Source organism: Eubalaena glacialis, chromosome 1 (assembly GCF_028564815.1).
Source record: "Eubalaena glacialis isolate mEubGla1 chromosome 1, mEubGla1.1.hap2.+ XY, whole genome shotgun sequence".
NCBI classification, from domain to species: domain Eukaryota; kingdom Metazoa; phylum Chordata; class Mammalia; order Artiodactyla; family Balaenidae; genus Eubalaena; species Eubalaena glacialis.
This window is the reverse complement of record NC_083716.1, coordinates 91174972-91195210: the sequence shown is the minus strand read 5'-3', so window position 1 is coordinate 91195210 and position 20239 is coordinate 91174972. Positions and strand designations below refer to the sequence as shown.

The window sequence follows — 20239 nt, the reverse complement described above, 5'->3', positions numbered from 1 at the left end:
AAGAGATCACTGAAGAAATCAAAGAGGAAATCAGAAAATACCTAGAGACAAGTGACAACGAAAACACGACGACCCAAAACCTATGGGATGCAGCGAAAACAGTTCTAAGAGGGAGGTTTATAGCAATACAATCCTACCTCAAGAAACAAGAAAAATCTCAAATGAACAATCTAACCTTACACCTAAAGGAACTAGAGAAAGAAGAAGAAGAAAAAAAAGTTAGTAGAAGGAAAGAAATCACAAAGATCAGAGCAGAAATAAATGAAACAGAAACAAAGAAAACAATAGCAAAGATCAATAAAACTAAAAGCTGGTTCTTTGAGAAGATAAACAAAATTGATACACCATTAGCCAGACTCATCAAGAAAAAGAGGGAGAGGACTCAAATCAATAAAATTAGAAATGAAAGAGGATAAGTTACAACAGACACTGCAGAAATACGAAGCATCCTAAGAGACTACTACAAGCAATGCTATGCCAATAAAATGGACAACCTGGAAGAAATGCACAAATGTTTAGAAAGGTATAAGCTTCCAAGACTGAACCAGGAAGAAATAGAAAATATGAACAGACCAATCAGAAGTAATGAAATTGAAAGTGTGATTAAAACTCTTCCAACAAACAAAAGTCCAGGACCAGATGGCTTCACAGGTGAATTCTATCAAACATTTAGAGATGAGCTAATGCCCATCCTTCTCAAACTCTTCCCAAAAATTGCAGAGGAAGGAACACTCCCAAACTCATTCTATAAGGCCACAATCACCCTGATACCAAAACCAGAGAAAGATACTACAAAACCAGAAAATTACAGACCAATATCACTGATGAATATAGATGCAAAAATCCTCAACAAAATACTAGCAAACAGAATCCAACAACACATTAAAAGGATCATACACCATGACCAAGTGACATTTATCCCAGGGATGCAAGGATTCTTCAATACATGCAAATCAATCAGTGTGATACACCATATTAACAAATTGAAGAATAAAAACCGTATGATCATCTCAGTAGATGCAGAAAAAGATTTTGACAAAATTCAACACCATTTATGATAAAAACTCTCCAGAAAGTGGGCATAGAGGGAATCTACCTCAACATAATAAAGGCCATATACGACAAACCCACAGCAAACATCATTCTCAATGTGAAAAACTGAAAGCATTTCCTCTAAGATCAGGAACAAGACAAGGATGTCCACTCTTGCCACTACTATTCAACATAGTTCTGGAAGTCCTAGCCACGGCAGTCAGAGAAAAAAAGAAATAAAAGAATACAAATTGGAAGAGAAGAAGTAAAACTGTCACTGTTTGCAGATGTCATGATACTATAAATAGAAAATCCTAAAGATGCCACCAGAAAACTACTAGAGCTCATCAATGAATTTGGTAAAGTTGCAGGATACAAAATTAATGCACAGAAATCACTTGCATTCCTATACACTAAGTATGAAAGATCAGAAAGAGAAATTAAGGAAACAATTCCACTGCAACAAAAAGAATAAAACACCTAGGAATAAACCTACCTAGGAGGTAAAAGATCTATACTCAGAAAACTATAAGACACTGATGAAGGAAATCAAAGATGACACAAACAGATGGAGAGATATACATGTTCTTGGATTGGAAGAATCAACATTGTGAAAATGACTATACTACCCAAAGCAATCTACAGATTCAGTGCAATCCCTATCAAATTACTAATGGCATTTTTCACAGAACTAGAACTAAAAATCTTAACATTTGTACAGAGACACAGAAGAGCCCGAATAGCTAAAGCATTCTTGAGGGAAAAAAATGAAGCTGGAGGAATCAGACTCCCTGACTTCAGACTATACTACAAAGCTACAGTAATCAAGACAATATGGTACTGGCACAAAAACAGTAATATAGATCAATGGAACAGGATAAAAAGCCCAGAAATAAACCCATGCTCCTGTGGTCAACTAATCTATGACAAAGGAGGCAAGGATATACAATGGAGAAAAGACAGTCTCTTCAATAAGTGGTGCTGGGAAAACTGGACAGCTACATGTAAAGGAATGAAATTAGAACACTCCCTAACACCATACACAAAAATAAATTCAAAATGGATTGAAGACCTAAATTTAAGACCAGACACTACAAAACTCTTAGAGGAAAACATAGGAAGAACACTTTTTGAAATAAATCACCGCAAGATCTTTTTTGACCCACCTCCTAGAGTCATGGAAATAAAAACAAAAATAAACAAATGGGACCTAATGAAACTTAAAAGCTTTTGCACAGCAAAGGAAACTATAAACAAGACGAAAAGACAAGTGTCAGAATGGGAGAAAATATTTGCAAATGAATCAACGGACAAAGGATTAACCTCCAAAATATATAAACAGCTCATGCAGCTCAGTATCAAAAAAACAAACAACCCAATCAAAAAATGGGCAGAAGACCTAAACAGACATTTCTCCGAAGGAGACATACAGATGGCCAAGAGGCACATGAAAAGCTGCTCAACATCGTTAATTAGAGAAATGCAAATCAAAACTACAATGAGGTATCATCTCACACCGGTCAGAATGGCCATCATCAGAAAATCTACAAACAACAAATGCTGGAGAGGGTGTGGAGAAAAGGGAACCCTCTTGCACTGTTGGTGGGAATGTAAATTGATACAGCCACTATGGAGAACAGTATGGAGGTTCCTTAAAAAACTAAAAATAGAACTACTATATGACCCAGCAATCCCACTACTGGGCATATACCCAGAGAAAACCATAATTCAAAAAGACACATGCATCCCACTGTTCATTGCAGCACTATTTACAATAGCCATGTCATGGAAGCAACCTAAATGTCCATCAACAGACGAATGGAAAAAAAAGATATGGTACATATATACGATGGAATATTACTCAGCCATAAAAAGGAACGAAGTTAGGTCATTTGTAGAGACGTGGATGGACCTAGATATGGTCATACAGAGTGAAGTCAGAAAGAGAAAAACAAATATCGTATATTAACGCATATATGTGGAATCTAGAAAAATGGTACAGATGAACTGGTTTGCAAGGCAGAGACACAGACACAGATGTAGAGAACAAACGTATGGACACCAAAGGGGGAAAGCGGGGGGTAGGGAGTGGGGGGGTGGGATGAACTGGGAGATTAGGATTGACATATATACACTAACATGTATAAAATAGATAACTAGTAAGAACCTGCTATATAGCACAGGGAACTCCACTTTGCTGTAAAGTAGAAACTAACACAATGTTGTAAAACAACCATACCCCAATTAAAGAAAAAAAAGGGCTGTAACAGGAGCCTAGCCAAAAAAAACCAAAAAAAACCCCAACATTTGCTCTCACGTCAACACCCTGTCAAGGACAAACTTTAATTCATGTACGCTTTTTACTGATAATTTGAACATTTTTATTACAAGAAAATACTCATTACAAAAAAAGGCCAATAACTGCTAATTACGTGTTAAAGTTTTTGTGCTTTATTTTACTGTAATAACAGTCAAATCACAATAGGCTTCATGTTTTTTTTTTTTTTACTGAGATATAACAAGTAATGGCAATACCATCATAAATGAAAAATACTTTTATCAAATTATGTGAGAGAATAGGAGATACACATTTTTAAAAAATCCATAAGTAGTATTTAACTACAAAAAACTAAACTAGTTAAAACTAAACAAAAAATTGCCTAAATCTGCTCCATATAACTGAATCCTCCTTACCTTTTCTAATTCTTGGCTATTAATTTCGTGTAACCAGCTGAGATGTTCATGAGCTTGCAAAAAATTGGCCAACTGTCCATGCTGAGAAATAGGCTGAGATAATAATTTGCCTCGCTTTCCTTTCTCCAGATACCAACGGAAGAGAAAGTCTGAAAAATTCTATAAAGAACAAAGCCAAGAATTCAATAATATATAGTAATACAGTTTTTAAAAATACATTTCTGATAATAAAGTATTAAATTTCTCCCAAAGGTCTTGGACTCCAGAATAGAAATCCAGTTTTAAACACTCATTTCCTGCATTGTAGGGTCCTCAAATCACCTCATTTAACAAACGAGGACATTCAGATTCAGAAAGGGGATCTTGCTCAGGGTCACACAGATGTGCGCTGTCCAACAATATGGCAGTCACTGGTCACATGTAGCTGTTTAAACTTAATCTAAAATGTAAAATTCAGTTCCTCAGAGACACCAGTCACATTTCAAGTACTTGAAGGCCATCTGTGGTCAGAGACTCCATTTGGGACAGCACATATGAGCAAGATCTCCATTACCACAGGAAGTTCTACTGGACAGTACTGAGACGCTTTCCTCCCAGAATGAAAGATTCTCAGGGGCAGAACTGGGTGCCACGTGTCCATGTGGGCTGGCACAGTAAATCAGGATCTAGAGAGGCACATCCAGCTTCCCCACAGGACGTTTGCTGGATGCTGGGGTGGTGTGACAGGCTGGGCTGGAAAGGAAGACAAAAGTGTCCTGCAGTCTCACAGTACTTAAGAGATATTTCCACTAAAGGGGGAATTCTGCAAGGAACACACCAGCCCCATAAGACATCTGAAACCACAAATGAATGAATGTAACGGAAGCTGCAGTCAAGCCCTGACCCACCTCTATTCTTGATGAATTGAGTGATCTGCCTCTCATCTTACCTGCCTCCCAGGGGAAAGAACAGCATTGATTTCCATCTTTATGGTTCTTTTATACACAATGTCCAAAATACAATTTAAAAAATTGCAAGGGACCTCCCTGGTGGTCCAGTGGGTAAGACTCCGTGCTCCCAATGCAGGGGGCCCAGGTTCAATCCCTGGTCGGGGAACTAGATCCCACATGCATGCCACAACTAAGAGTCTGCATGCCACAACTAAAAAAAAAAGATCCTGCATACCGCAACGAAGATCCCACGTGCCTCAACTAAGACCCAGCACAGCCAAAAGAAAAATAAATAAATATTTTTAAAAAAATTGTAAGACATAAGAAGCAGAAAAATATGAATATGCAGGCAGCAGAAGCAGACCTAAGAATGATCACTTTGGAATGAGCACAAAAGGACTTAAAATAACTAGTAAACATATTAAAGAAAATAAAAGGAACAAAGCACAAAAGGATGGAAAATGTCAACAGAGAATAAGAATCCTTAAAAAGAATAAAAATTATGATGGGCACAAAGTACTTACTTCAGCACTATTGTGAAATACAAGATAAGCCATGTCCAGCAATCAGGTACTCATCGAATAAGTTACATCCAGTTCATGAAATACCATAACACCATTAAAAATGTGGTTGTGTAATATTTAATGATATGGACAAATGTCTGTTATGTATTAAGTGAAATAAGCAGTTAACAAAACATGTTTGCTAGAGTAAAAAGACTAGAAGAATACAAACCAAATGTTAAAAAGGGTTCTCTCTGGGTGGTAGAATTATGAACAATTTTTTTATCTTCTTTTTTGTTTATAGTGGTTTCCTGAATTTTATACAATGTTACCTTTATAGTAAGAAAAAAAAATCAGTTTTTACATAAAGATCAACTGACTGAAAAGACTGGCTTTAAGGAACAACTTAAATGTACCTGAATAGTGTCACAATGCGAACTTTAAAAAAAAATAGTAAGCGTAAAAAAACAAAAACAAAAACAGGAAGCACGTCAAAGAAGGAAAACAAGAATCTTAGGTGTACGGAAATCTGAGCTCTGTAAAAGTAGCATCCCATGCTCCCAAGATTTTCTACTCAAACTTTAGAACTCTAGCAATATCCGTATCCCTAAGTACTTTTAATTATAACTGAAAATATAAGAATAGAAATAAAAGTCTTAACATATTTTTCAAAGATCAAAGAATCCGTCAGTAATATTTATATATAAAGAATTGTCTACCTATTTACAAAGAAACATAATGTACAAATTAGTATCTGGTAATCTGCAAAAAGACTGTATCATCTTCCAAAAACCCCAAGTAAGATTTGAAATGGTAAAGCCTTCTTACAGGATCCACTGCCTACACCCCCAGGGTTCGTTACCTGATCAGCAAACTGTGTCATGTAGCGCTGCAGTCTGGTCTGGTTGTCAGTCTGCTCACACATTTGTACTAAGATATCAAAGTCACAGTATTTTTCTGCTAATGAAGCAGCCCATGGGTACTGGCCTAGTGTGACTATGGAAATGAGAACAGATGGAAAAAAATCCTGTTAGCGAAAACTTAATATGTAATAAAAAAAATATTCCTTGAAATTTTACCTTTATTCATATTATATACTAAAAATAATTAATAGAAACCTTTCCAGTTACTGGCATTTAGTTTCATAATCCATATAAACTCATTAAAGATGTAAATTCAGTCCCTTGCTTCATCACTGCCCACCTAAGATGCTATTCCCTTCCTTCACGTAGCAAGACAAGCTACTTCTCTGAATCCTGGCTGTGACCATCTCGTGTCCTCCGCTGAAGAGCCGTACCACCTCTCCCGACCCTGGAACGACCCTTGTCTGCTCTACCCTGCAGTCTAGCTGTTCCTATGAAGGTCTGAGATGGTAAGCAGTCTCCACACGCTGTTAATTTATTCATTTTTAAATCATCTTTAACACCATCTAGGACAATTGTTACCTGGTAAGTAATGACGAGGCTGAATAAATGAACACAGAAAGCTGTACATAGGAAAGCTGTGCTTTAAGCTCTGAGCTACAGCTGGGTTAACGACATTACACTGCGTAACACATTGCGTGAATGATTTGGCTCCTACATCCGTTCTACAGACTCAAGACCCACAGCCCTCACTAACTATCAGGCACTTACGAAGCGGAAATAAGAGATCTGATCTTTTCTGCAGGTATTCCATTTCCAGATTGTTATATCTTTCTTGATCACTGGATCTGTCCACAGACTTGAGCTGAGAAACATAACCATCCAGGAAGCAATCAATCAGTGCTACCAGCTGCTCTGTCAGAATGTTTCGGAGGTTGCTGTCTGCCTGAGGATAAACCATTTTCAGGACAATCCCATGCTGGCGCACTATTGCTGTTCGGATGCCGGCAGGACCACTCGTTGCTGTAAAATCACACAAAATAATATGACAAGTAAGGATTCTATAATGGCTACGGGAAAGACCAACTGCCTAAAAATTATATCCCGTCAGCCTTGATGGATGGAAAAAGAAATCAAACAGGAGGTCAGCTGATACTTCTCTATGTCCTGCTCAAACCCATCTTCTCTCTGAGGACAGCCTCAGCAAAGCCAGGTAAACATGATTCTTCTTCCTTCTAAATTCCTTTAATGCTACTCCACTTACTTCCTTGTATTAAATCAACAAAAAATACAGTCAGTACATCCAGGGCCTACTACTATGAATAACTATATGTACTAAAACCTAGTGGATGCGTGAGTACCAGTTTAAAAAAATGAGTTACAGAGAGATCTACAAATTATTCCAAGGCGATAAAGCGATTTTCATAAGAACTACCCATTTTGGAGATGGCACTTATGTTATTTTTCATTTCACTTACAAACTTGCACTAGAATGATATGGCTTCCGAAAATAACAGACCATTAGAAAATATATTTTGAACAACTGCTAATGAATCAGTATATTTGGGCTCAGTGCTTGCAATCTCACCTGTCCATGGAATATACTCAGGTTCTTTTTCTAGTGGCTCTTCTCTTCTGTACAAGGAGCTTCTATTTTGTCGATAGTGACTAGCAGCTTGCAGCATGTCCTGGAAAATGAAATGTGTTATCACATGCAGGAAGCGAGGGATCCCAGGATCTCTAAGATACTCTGAAACATCAAGTCTATTATTACAAAAAATTACTCGGCACAGGCCTGTAGGACTACTTTTTGATTCTTTCTGCATTTGAAATTTGTTTTACTCTACAGTTTAACTTCAATTTTAGAAAACTATGGTAACCGAACTAGGAAAACCATTACTATAAAGTCCATGAGCTAAAATTAAATGAAACATTTTAATCAATAATATAAGTAGTGAGCTTTTGTGTAATTAAAAAGCAGACAGTTACAGTAACATTAATACATTTGCAATGACATACATGTCCTTCTCCAAATAAAAGGTTTATTCTACCAAATAGAAACTTTGAACATGCACAAGGCAAACACTCAAATGTATATTAACTGACTGATAAAATGACTGAGGTTTTCCTAACTTTTTGGAATTAACAAATGGCTAAACCATTAAGGGTTACTGGTGACGCAAAGTAGGAATATGGAGATCACTTTCTCCTCTATCCACAGTCTGGGCTTTGATTTGCTGGTATCTTCACCGCGCGTTTGTACCTTGAGAATACTGTTCACACTGATCACCACCTCCGCCCATTCAACTGATTCCAAGGACGTGTCCTTCAAGACTTGCTCCTCGTGCTCCAGTAAACACTCACAGATGGTATCTACCTGGGACACCTGAGGGAGGACAGAGACGGCACCTACTAGTAACAGAAACCGTGCTGATGGGTGGCAATTACAGCTGCCTGGAATCGACTCAGCAGGCTTTCCTCACTAAGTCACACCCTCTGCTCAGTAGTCAAAGGGACGGTCAGTGATGAAAACAAATTCAAGAACCAAGAAAAGTTAGAACCTCCTAACTTTAAAAGGTAGAGAGCCCAAATAACTGAGTCTGATAAATAAGCAAATTCTGGATTGGTAGCCGGTAGATTTTTTATTTAAATATCAAGTAACTGAAATATTTGTTTATTATAGCTATGAGGGCTCAATGCCACCTTTAAATAGTACTAGGCTACAAATGATGTCACATAACAATGCGAGACCCCAAAGTAATGAATTAAACGAATGAACTAATGGATTAAAATAGTTATCCAACCAATGAACTTGCTAATTTCTTTCTTTGAAGAACTTCTTTTCTTTAGGCATAATAGAAATGTTTGTAGAACAGCAGTAGCTACATAGGAACTAACTAAATACATAACTTGTAACTGTTCTATTTTTTGTCATTAATTAACACATGAAGGTAACTGTGCAAAAATGTTAAGCACTGAAACACTTGTTTCCAGTTTCAGCCCACAGTTAAGCTTTTCCCCCTTTATTTATCAAGTGGATATTTACTTGGCATTTAGAGTTTGCATAGCATTGAACACTCAGAGATAAGAAGAAATGGAAATTAGATTTGCTGCCCTCAAGGAGCTTACAAACTAGTTGAAGGAACAATTCATAAACACATGCACAGTGGAGCCCAAACAAAATCACTCTTCTTCCTTTAGTATTTCTGATGTCAGTCAAAGGCATCCTAACAGCCCTAGCAAGAAACCTCTGGCACTTTGAATCTGTAAGAATTTTTTACACTGTTAATGTGAAAAAGATAATGAAAGCATATGTGATATAAAAGGCAAGAAATAATATAAAAGCAAATAAAATGCCAAGACACTTGCTAGACAGCCTTACCACATGAGTTACATGTTCAGTGGTTGCTCATAAGCTGTACCAACACTGTTGAGGGCCTGTTCTGAAGCAGTTAACTCGCTTTACAGAGCCCCAAGAGGTGCGGGGGCTCCTTCCAGACTGGCGACAGATGGAGGGTGAACCCTCAAGCAGAGTCTGTATTATTTTACCTTCTATCCAGGGCTGTGAGATCACATCTCCCCTACACAGCCCACCAATCAGAGCCTGACTTGGGTTAACCAGCTCTTCTCTTAAAATGCATACCTGTTTGTAATGTAATTTACCACTCCCAAGTGGATGGACAGGTAAAAAGAAAAAAAAAATTGATACATATTTTTTCGCTAAACACATGCATACCCTCTTCAGCTCTCTCTTTTTATTATGGTTATGCCATGTGGGAGGACCTTTAGAACTTCACCCAAAGGAAGCTTAAGACCAGTAAATGTAAAGAGAAATTAAGATAAATGGTGATGTAAACAGTCTTAAACATTACTATCTTCCATATGGAGCATTCTTTTGAGGAACCAATCACATTTTTAGTTTTTTTTTTTCTTCCTATCATATTCCTACGGTGCTACTCATGAATTATGTATTCATCCAATTGATAATTTCCAGACCCTTTTTTTTTTTTCCCAGCTAATTGGAAAAATGTACTTATACTTAATTAACTAGTATGCTTTGCACTTTGATCCAAAGCAGAAAAAGGAACCAGGCTCTTGCTCAATTCGTCATTAATAATTAAAAAAGAAAAACAAAAGCTTTATCATGTAAAATTATGTATGAATAAAGACAAAAAAGGACACAAAAATGACAACAGTTTGGTTAGATCATGAAATTTGAGGTGAACTGTCTCTCTTTTTTTTCATTCAGATTTCAGGTATACTTGATTAAAAAACAAAATAAAACAGAAAAGTGCTTTGCCTTATATTCCCTAGAAAAAAAGCCCAAATGTATAAAAATGAGGTCTTCTTCAAACTAAATACATTTATGGAGTCAACAGAACTGAACATAGTTCAGTGTCTTATTTTTGGTTGCAGTACATCAAATATTCAGAGTAGAAGAGACCCTTGGCACAGGCTGTTAGACGCTAGATGACAGCCAGACTGCACGAGGAAGGAGATAAAATTAGAGGCACCAGACAGAAAAGTTTCCCAAATGCAAAAAACAATCCCAAATCCCACAGAGCGAGCACTGCTTCTAAACTCAGATAACGCCACACAGATAACGCCACAGGGGGAGAAGGAGCAGCCCTAGTGAAGGGCTACAGACTCCTGAAGCGACTGACTAGCACCCCCAAAACAGCCTGCAGAACGGCGGCTCAGAGCCAGGGTCTGCGGTCTCAGCTGGGTCAACCGGCCCCTGGGTCCTGGCGTCAACACCTGTAAAGGGAGACGGGAGAGTCAGCCCTGCCTTTCATGAGGCTGTGAGGTGTCACTCAGGTACCAGAGCTGTGTGCTCTGACCAGCGTCCGGCTGCCACCAGCTGGCCAGCACCTTCATCTTTTCTCCCTCCCAAGTTTACAGCAGGTTTTTCTTTTCCTCTGAAAATAAATCTGACTTTAAAAGTGAGGTGTAGAATGCTCAACATCATTAATCATTAGAGAAATGCAAATCAAAACTACAATGAGGTATCATCTCACACCGGTCAGAATGGCCATCATCAAAAAATCTAGAAACAATAAATGCTGGAGAGGGTGTGGAGAAAAGGGAACACTCTTGCACTGTTGGTGGGAATGTAAATTGATACAGCCACCATGGAGAACAGTATGGAGGTTCCTTAAAAAACTAAAAATAGAACTACCATATGACCCAGCAATCCCACTACTGGGCATATACCCTGAGAAAACCATAATTCAGAAAGAGTCATGTACCAAAATATTCATTGCAGCTCTGTTTACAATAGCCAGGACATGGAAGCAACCTAGGTGTCCATCATCGGATGAATGGATAAAGAAGATGTGGCACATATATACAATGGAATATTACTCAGCCATAAAAAGAAATGAAATGGAGGTGTTTGTAATGAGGTGGATGGAGTTAGAGTCTGTCATACAGAGTGAAGTAAGTCAGAAAGAGAAAAACAAATACAGTATGCTAACACATATATATGGAATCTAAGGGAAAAAAAAAAAAGAGGTCATGAAGAACCTAGTGGCAAGATGGGAATAAAGACACAGACCTACTAGAGAATGGACTTGAGGATATGGGGAGGGGGAGGGGTGAGATGTGACAGGGTGAGAGAGTGTCATGGACATATATACACTACCAAATGTAAAATAGATAACTAGTGGGAAGCAGCCGCATAGCACGGGGAGATCAGCTCGGTGCTTTGTGACCACCTAGAGGGGTGGGATAGGGAGGGTGGGAGGGAGGGAGATGCAAGAGGTAAGAGATATGGCAACATATGTATATGTGTAGCTGATTCACTTTGTTGTAAAGCAGAAGCTAGCACACCATTGTAAAGCAATTATACTTCAATAAAGATGTTTAAAAAAAAAAAAAAAAAAAAAAAAAAAAAAAAAAAAGTGAGGTGTAGAGCAGGATCCCAGCAGGCAGCTGAGGAGAGTTTACTGAAGGGACTGTTTACAAAGATGTGGGTGGGAGGCAGCGGACCAAGGCGGGATGGCGCAGCCCCGGGCTAGCAAGACGGGGAGCAACGATTAGGTCCAGGCCTGAAGGGGCACTGGGACAGAGCAGTCGCCAGAGGGGCGGAGAGGGCGGTCTGAGAGGAGCCTGGTCGGACAGCAGGCACAGCGAACAGGTGGCAGCAGCAAGGAAGGAAGCTGGGAACGACAGCTCCAAGCTCTGACCTCATGGTGCTGTACCTTCATCGTAACGACAGAAGCCGGGGGGCAGGGGAGCCCACCACGGAGATGCCCTCCGGGCCAGAGTCAAGACGTGGTGTGGAGAAACACAAGGAGAACATCCAGACGTGATAGGGAAGACTTTGTAGTCATCTTTACAAGCCCTAACTTACAGGGAAAGCGATAAATGAGTGATACTTTTGAGGGATAATTTACCCAGAAAACATGGAGTCTAATTTAAAACTTCAAGGAGCTCTTTTGTCCTCAATCCTTTCCTCGCTGGGGGCCCGTTCCGTAAATGGCACGGTGCTCCAGAGCCGCACTAAGGGGAGGACGGGTCTCATCTCACCTCTCTGAAGAAGACGTCTGCGGGGGTCAGGTTGCACGGGATGTCGCAGTCCCTCTTGTTTAAAGCCATCAGTATCGCTGTGTTCACAAGGTCGGAAAGCCTCGAGTGGTGGTTCTTGAGGACGATGGCGGCGGCCAGTTTCTCGGCGTGTTCACAGAGTAGCAGCCGTGTGGCCATCGGCAGCCCTCTCACTGGGAAAGTGCCGAGACGTCCAAACAAGCCGACCTTGTGACAAGACGAACACGTATTCTTAGAAAGCATTCACAGTAACATACAGGAGAACGCAGTCACATTTCCACCAGCAGCTCACTGGGTACAGAGATGCTGGCCCCATCCTCCCCCAGAAAGACCTCCGTCTATTGGTCTTTGGGGCTGTTCCTAACACACACACACTGGGGCTGCTCCTAACACACACACACACACACACACACACACACACACACACACACACACACACACACACACACACACACACACACACACTCCCTCCCTCCCTCTCTCTCTCTCTTCAGCCAGGGCCATTTACACCTGTAAGAAAGTACAGACATTCCTGTTCTAAGATTAGGGTCAACTACTGTTGTCTCTACCTATCTTATTCCTCAAATTATTGTTTATGGTTATCAAAATCATAAAATTCTTCTTTTCTAGCTACACTGATCAACTCCCCTAGACTCCAGACCTTCAGAACTAGAAACTCAGCAGCCTCCATCTTCCAGAACCCTAAAGCCATGGGGAGGGTGGGGGCCGTCTCTGACCCTTTGCATCAGCTGCCTCTGATTTGCTTGATGCCCATTTCTGGCTTGAGGAGGAGAGTTTTATATTCAGAATTATTTCCTTAGATACAAGTATCCAGTTGTACATTTTTCCTGATTATTAACGTAAATCTTTCAATGAAATAAGCTCTAAATATTAAAGGAAATATAAAGGCACAGGCAGACTGGGATTTTTAGATCTGGCTAGACATTCCCTTGCAACGGACGCTGCTGCCAACAGCTGTGTGACTCCACGAGGGTCTGAGGTCCAGGGAAGCTGTACCAAGAGATGCCGCAACGGCTCCAGCTCCATGGCTCCCCACCTTCGCACCGCCCCCCCATAACTTAGCGTCGCCGCAGTGTGGCATGTGAGGGCCACGGACTCCTCCCACCCCAGCACGCACACCCTTCTGCAACGTGACCTTGCCACTCTTCCCATCAAGAGGCACAATCAATTTCCCAATCCCTTTTATCTGGCCTGGCCTTGTGACTTGCTTCGACCAACGTCGCTTTGGTGGAAGTGATAATATGTGACGTCTGAAGCCTACAGCTTCTAAGTTCATCCCCTTGAAGTGCCGCCTGGAGACCACAGGAGGCCAGTCCAGCCTAGAGGAGGATGAGACTAAGTGGGGGAGAAGCAAGAGGCCCCAGCGGATGGAGGCACCAACTGCCAGTCAGACGAGAGATGCCTGGGGACCTGCCAGCTCAGCCCACCCCAAATGCAGTTCAAGGAGAGGGCCCAGGGGAAATCAGCAAAGAACTGCCCTGCTAACCCACAGTTGTTTTAACCCACCACATCCTGGGGTATTTGTTATGTATTAAGAGTTAACTGATAACACTTGACAATTACATCAGGAGAAAACATGTTTTTTCCCCATTGATCTGTAGCCCACCTAAAACACTAAGAAAAGACTCAATGAACAAATAAAGTTCTCTTGCCCAGACAGTAAGAGCAGACTGGAGCCAGACCGTGCATTAAAACTGAAGCAGAATGAGGTATTAGAAACAACCAAGGTATTTCTGGAATCCTCTAGAACCACACTGTCCAATAAGGTAGCCACTATCCAGCAAAGTGGTGACTTTAAGTTAATTAAATTTAAATTTAGAAAACTTCAGTTCCTCAGCTGCAGCAACAATTTCAAGTGTTCAGCAGCCACACAGGACTGAGGCTGCCATGCTGGGAGGCACAGCCACAGGGCAGTCCCATCACCACAGAAGGTTCTATTAGGCGGCACTGACTTCAGTCTCTTTAACAGGGAGGCATACTGATTCTGGGAAAAAATATGCAAAAAATGGATTTAAATTAATTCTTTTGGATTATGCCTGGGAGCCACAACTGATCAACAAGGTAAGGATGGGTGATTTTGTGTGACAACTCTGTCTAGCAGCAAAAACATTTTCTATTATTAGGCTCAATATAAATGGAAATTCCCTTACCCCTTAAAAAAAAAAGAATACTTTGGGGCTTCCCTGGTGGCGCAGTGGTTGAGAATCTGCCTGCCAATGCAGGGGACATGGGTTCGAGCCCTGGTCTGGGAAGATCCCACATGCCGCGGAGCAACTAGGCCCGTGAGCCACAATTACTGAGCCTGCGCGTCTGGAGCCTGTGCTCCGCAACAAGAGAGGCCGTGATAGTGAGAGGCCCGTGCACCACGATGAAGAGTGGCCCCCGCTCGCCGCAACTAGAGAAAGCCCTCGCACAGAAACAAAGACCCAACACAGCCATAAATAAATAAATAATTTAAAAAAAAAAAAAAAGAATACTTTAAATGAGTATTTGATGCTAATGGCACCTCGAAATTAAACATCCACATAGAAAAACCTGTCACTGCCTTCAGATTCTTCACTGTCTTTCTAATAATACAAAATCAACTCGGGAAAACCTAAGTTTTATATAAAAGCACACAGGAAATCCGAATGAAAAGCAGGGTATCATAGGATGTAACAAGAAAAGCTGAAATAACATTTCTGCTGAAATACACTATTTTTCTTCTTTTTATCTTATTTTCAAAGTAGCTTTGACTCTTGTAGTAACAGGCCTCCATACAGCCCTGGAATTATTTACTTAAGTCAGCAAAGAAAATGGACAACACTAGTCATGGCCCACTCAAAGAAACACCTCAGAATTAGTGAGAAAGGGTCTCCCACTGTCCTGGAGCGAGCCACAAAAGGCACAATAAAGCCAGGTGTCCGGCCATCCCTGTTCACAGCGACGGGGATGCTTACTTGGTGAATGAAGTCCATAAGGAAAGAATGGGCTTTCATCTTGTCTTCGAGCTGGTGGAGAATAATCAAAGATGTATTGCTGAACCCAGGTGCTTCTGGTGAAACACAATAACAAGACAAAAACATAATACACTGGCTTGACAAAAAGTACTGCTATTAAAAGTTAAGAAAAATCTATACAAAAGGAAAGTACTAATCTTTCAATGCAATTATTAATTACATTACCCAAGAGGTTAAAAATTTAGATGAAACTTTTGGGGGTTTGATACAATTCATACCGTATTTATTCAAAACACAAATATGTTATTATTAGCTTCATCACTCGTATCATTCTAAGCTTGACAGCTCAAAACAGTCAAAGAAAGAAGGTGAGCACTGATGTTTTCTTCCTAAGACTCTAATGAGAATTGCTTGCTAGGCAGGAAATTAGGGAGAGGAAGGATGTTTGTGACAGTTCCATGGTCCTCGGGAACCCCCGAGTGCCCCGATGCTGCGTGGAGGGTAAGAGGGACAGTCACCCAGGGCGAACAGGAGGACACATGCCCACTTCTACAGGCTGAGATCTGACCACTGCTGCTCTTAGAGAAGCACATAATTTCCATTAGCTAAATTCAGTAGTTATGCTAAAATTATCATTTAATTTGGGGCAAGTGTCAAATGCTTATCTATGCCACCAATTTCCTTTTAGAAATAAAATGCTGAGAAAGCTAAGTAGGGCTGATTAATCTGTTCAGACAGAACATGTAGGATTTGCTCCAGTGTTTCCTCAGTTTCTATTCTACTATGTAGACCTGTTCTGAGCCCTTTGTATGTATGTATGCATGTATGTATGTAAAATAGATGAGATGGTTTTATTTTTCTTATTTTGGCCGTGCCGCACGGCTTGCGGGATCTCAGTTCCCCGACCAGGGACTAAACCCGGGCCATGGCAGTGAAAGCTCCGGATCCTAACCACTAAGACCATCCAGGAGCTCCCCGTTCTGAGCCCTTTTCAAAATCTACTACAAGGAAAGTTACAACTTTTATAAGATACTGAATTAATATTAAATTGCTTCAGAAAATAAAAAATATGCACTGAGAAGCGCCTGAACAAAAGACCCAGCATATTGTTCCCCGTAACATTAGAATTAGGATGTCCCTACACTGAGAAACGCCTGAACAAAAGACCCAGCATACTGTTCCCCGTAACATCAGAATTAGGATGCCCCTACCCTCGGGCACGGACTCGGCCCACCGCGGGTCAGAAGCAGGGTAGTCGTCCGCCAGGTCCACGCTGGTCTGGGCAACAGCTCTGTCTAGTTCACAGTCGGAGTCCGAGGCAGAGTGAGAGGAGAACAGCTCGTCAACCAGCGTCTGAGCACGACTGAAATCTTTTCTGAAAGAAAATCAGAAACCAAAAGTATCAAAAGTAAAAGTATGAGGAGATAGGGGGATGTATGTATATGTATAGCTGACTCACTTTGTTACAAAGCAGAAACTAACACACCATTGTAAAGCAGTTATACCCCAATAAAAATTAAAGAAAAAAAAGTATTAAACTCACCATGAAAAAGTTAACTGTGAAACTAAAAGTCCCATATGCTAGCCCAAAGTTTATTACTTCTAATAACATTTATTTAAAAGGGAGACAATTATGCATTCATTAATTCAACAGATATATGTTGAACACTGATAATACGCAGGCTTTGGAGACAGAACAATAAACAAAACATCAGAACACAGTCCTAAGACTCCACAAAGTATACAGCGGCGTGAGGAGTCAGATCATTAAAGAAGCAGTTACACACACACACTAGACAGGGAAAGAGCAGAGGCCACATAGCGCACAGAGGGAAAACCAAAACCCCCGAGGGGCAGGGAACACTTCCTGGAGGAAGAGGCGCAGGGAGGTTGGGGTGAGTGTGGCAGGGGCACACAGCGGTGGAGAGAGCACAAGGTACACCTCTAAGAAATACGCCTGCATCCCAGCAGAGAGCGGAAGCCCTGGGGGAGAGAAGATCACCCAGTGAGCAGAGAGGGAAGTACGCCTGCATCCCAGCAGAGAGCGGAAGCCCTGGGGGAGAGAAGATCACCCAGTGAGCAGAGAGGGAAGAAGGGTCCAAGGCAGACCTCTTAGAAACAAAGGACAGAGCACAGAAGGTCTCGTAAAGCATGTGACGGAGTTTGAGCTTAGAAGGAAATGTCGCGATCTGTTCTATTTTTAAAAGATCATTCTAACTACGCTATGGAGATGAGGATCAGACAGGAGAAAGAAAAATCCAGTGAGGAAGTTACTGCAGAAATCTATCCAGGCAAGAGAGGACGGGAGTTTCCACCAGCAGCAGCTGCAGCAGCGAAGGAGACAGGCAGACAGCTTTGAGAAAGAGACACAGGCGGGAAATTCTGGCCATCGGTTGGGTCTGATGTGTAAGGATGACTGAAGAACTGACTGTGGCTGCTAGGACCTGCCACTGGAACAGGGGCTAGGAAAGAAAGAATAAGCTTTGGAGAAGACAAGCACAGTTTCAGATGTGTTACAACTAGGTTCCTGTGGAACACACAACTGCTTCTGAACATTCTTCATTTGTATGTAACGGCCCAGAGCAAGGCAGGGCTGTGCTTCTTCAGCAAATGCAGCCAAGGAAGGAGGAAAGATGGTGCAGGGAGTAGAAAGAGAAAAATATGGAGGACAATAACAACTGGAGACAACGTTTCAGGCAGCTCAGCTATAAACAGGAACAAGCAGAAGAGGTGCTAGCTCAAAGGGGGACAACAAGTCAAAGACGGGTCTTTTTTAAAAATGGCAGATTAAATATGATTAACAGCTGATGAGAAGAGGCCAGCACAGGGTCAAAGATGTAGAAGGGGAGTAACTGAGAGAGTACAGTCTCAAGGGAAACAGGACACCATGGCACTCAGAGCAGAGAGACTGGCCTTAGGAAGAAGAACACCTCTTCCTACTCCCCAGGGAAGGAAAGGGGAAGAGGAGTCGGGATGCAGGTAAGCTTGTGGGCGCTAAGGACAGGGAGTTGTCCTCTGATGGCTTCTACTATATCTGTGGAACAGGAGCCTGAGTCAGCTGCGTGGGGGGAAAGGGGCAGAGAAATGGGGAGGCAGAGGAGGCGAGGAAAGGGTTGAAATGGTCTCTGCAGAACAGGAGACAGAGCTGACCAGAGAAACACAGAAAAACTGCCGCAAAGTGTTAAAGGCAAGGTTGAAGCCGGAAACCTAGTTATGCTAGAGGTCATGGGAATACAAAGTGGACTATGGCACCATCACTCAATAATGAACTATTTTAATCAAAAGACTAAGTTTCTTAAAACTCTCATGAACAAAAGATTTTATATTTATATTAAGTAAAATGAAAATCAAAACAATATAAAAATTAATTTCAAAGAAACCATGCTATAAAAATAGTAATATTACCTTAGCAAAAAACTGAATGGATAACAGTTTAGAGTTCTATCCAGCAGCTCTGACCCCCTGAAAATAACTCTGGCTGTCACGGGCTGGGGGGAAGGAGGCTACCGGCGTCAAACGGGAAGAGGCCAGAGACGCTGCTGAACACCGTACAGCGCACAGGACGGCCCCACAACAAAGGCCATCCGGCCTCAAATGTCAGTAGTGAGAAGGCTGAGAAATGCCGCTTTAAAGGTTCCATGATCCCATTTGCGAAGAGGCTAATTTTTTTAGACTATTGGCTGACACCACCCCAGAAATGATTACTTGCTAACCTCATGGTACTTTATGCTGAACAGGATAAGTAGAAGGCACAGTTGTGTTAGAAGCCCAATAACACCGGTCCTAAGGTTACTACGCTCTGAGCACTTGAGGTCAGGGACCGCTTTTCGTACTTAATCATCTTCCCCAGTAAAACATTTAGAAATGACTATACTGGGTTGAATAGTGTTCCCCCAAATCCAAGTCCACGCAGAACCTCAGCACGTGACCTTACCTGGACATAAGGTTTTTGAAGATACGATCAGCTAAGTTTATGATGAGGTCATACTGGATTAGGGTGGGCCCTAAACCCAATGACTGGTGTCATCATCAGGACACGTGAAGACAGATGCACAGGGAAGAAGGCGATATGCCAATAGAGACAGCTGGAGGGATGCGTACGTGGCCAAGGAAAGCCAACAGCTGCCCGCAATCACCAGGAGCTAAGGGAGAGGCTAGCGAAGACCCTTCCCCAGAGCCTTCAGAGGGTACACGGCCCTGCTGCCACCGTCCTTTTGGACGTCTGGCCTCCAGAACTGTGACAGAATAAATTTCTATTGTTTTATGCCACCCAGTTTGTGGCAATTCACTACAGCAGGCACAGGAAACTAGTACAGTGACTCCATTACCATTTAAATGTTGAGATGCCACAAGTCTGACAGAACTGTTAATTAAAGGATAAATTTATACAAGATAAAATCATAGTATTAATCCAAATCTTGGCAGTCAGACTGAACACCATGCAACAGAAAAAGATTAAAAGAATACTATTTAAAAACAGAAACAAAAAAACTGGTGCCCTCTTCTGGACAGGAAATTAAGCTTAGTAGACCATCACTACGATGGCACAGAATTTTCAAACTGTAAATGTACTGCAAAGTTTCAAGTGTGTCCCTTCTGTGAGAGGGAGCCTCCACGCACCAGACACCACTAGGAGTGGAATTACGGGACCATGAGCTGAGAGCGGGGAAAATGGAGGCAGTAAAGTCTGAATATTTCTTCAAAACAAA

At 41.3% G+C, this 20239-nt stretch overlaps 1 protein-coding gene across 3 annotated transcripts in view; it reads right to left on the bottom strand.

Annotated features, from left to right (window-relative positions):
• The window catches only part of NUP133 (nucleoporin 133), a 52378-nt gene that overhangs the window by 12412 nt on the left and 19727 nt on the right, over positions 1–20239 (bottom strand). For all 3 annotated transcript variants that reach the window (XM_061198786.1, XM_061198795.1, XM_061198804.1), the window contains 8 exons: positions 16742–16905; positions 15531–15625; positions 12553–12777; positions 8285–8407; positions 7610–7709; positions 6793–7044; positions 6021–6154; positions 3727–3885 (listed from right to left, as the gene is read on the bottom strand). In XM_061198786.1, the coding sequence (XP_061054769.1) occupies positions 3727–3885; positions 6021–6154; positions 6793–7044; positions 7610–7709; positions 8285–8407; positions 12553–12777; positions 15531–15625; positions 16742–16905 (1252 nt within the window). The remainder of the gene's footprint in view (positions 1–3726; positions 3886–6020; positions 6155–6792; positions 7045–7609; positions 7710–8284; positions 8408–12552; positions 12778–15530; positions 15626–16741; positions 16906–20239) is intronic.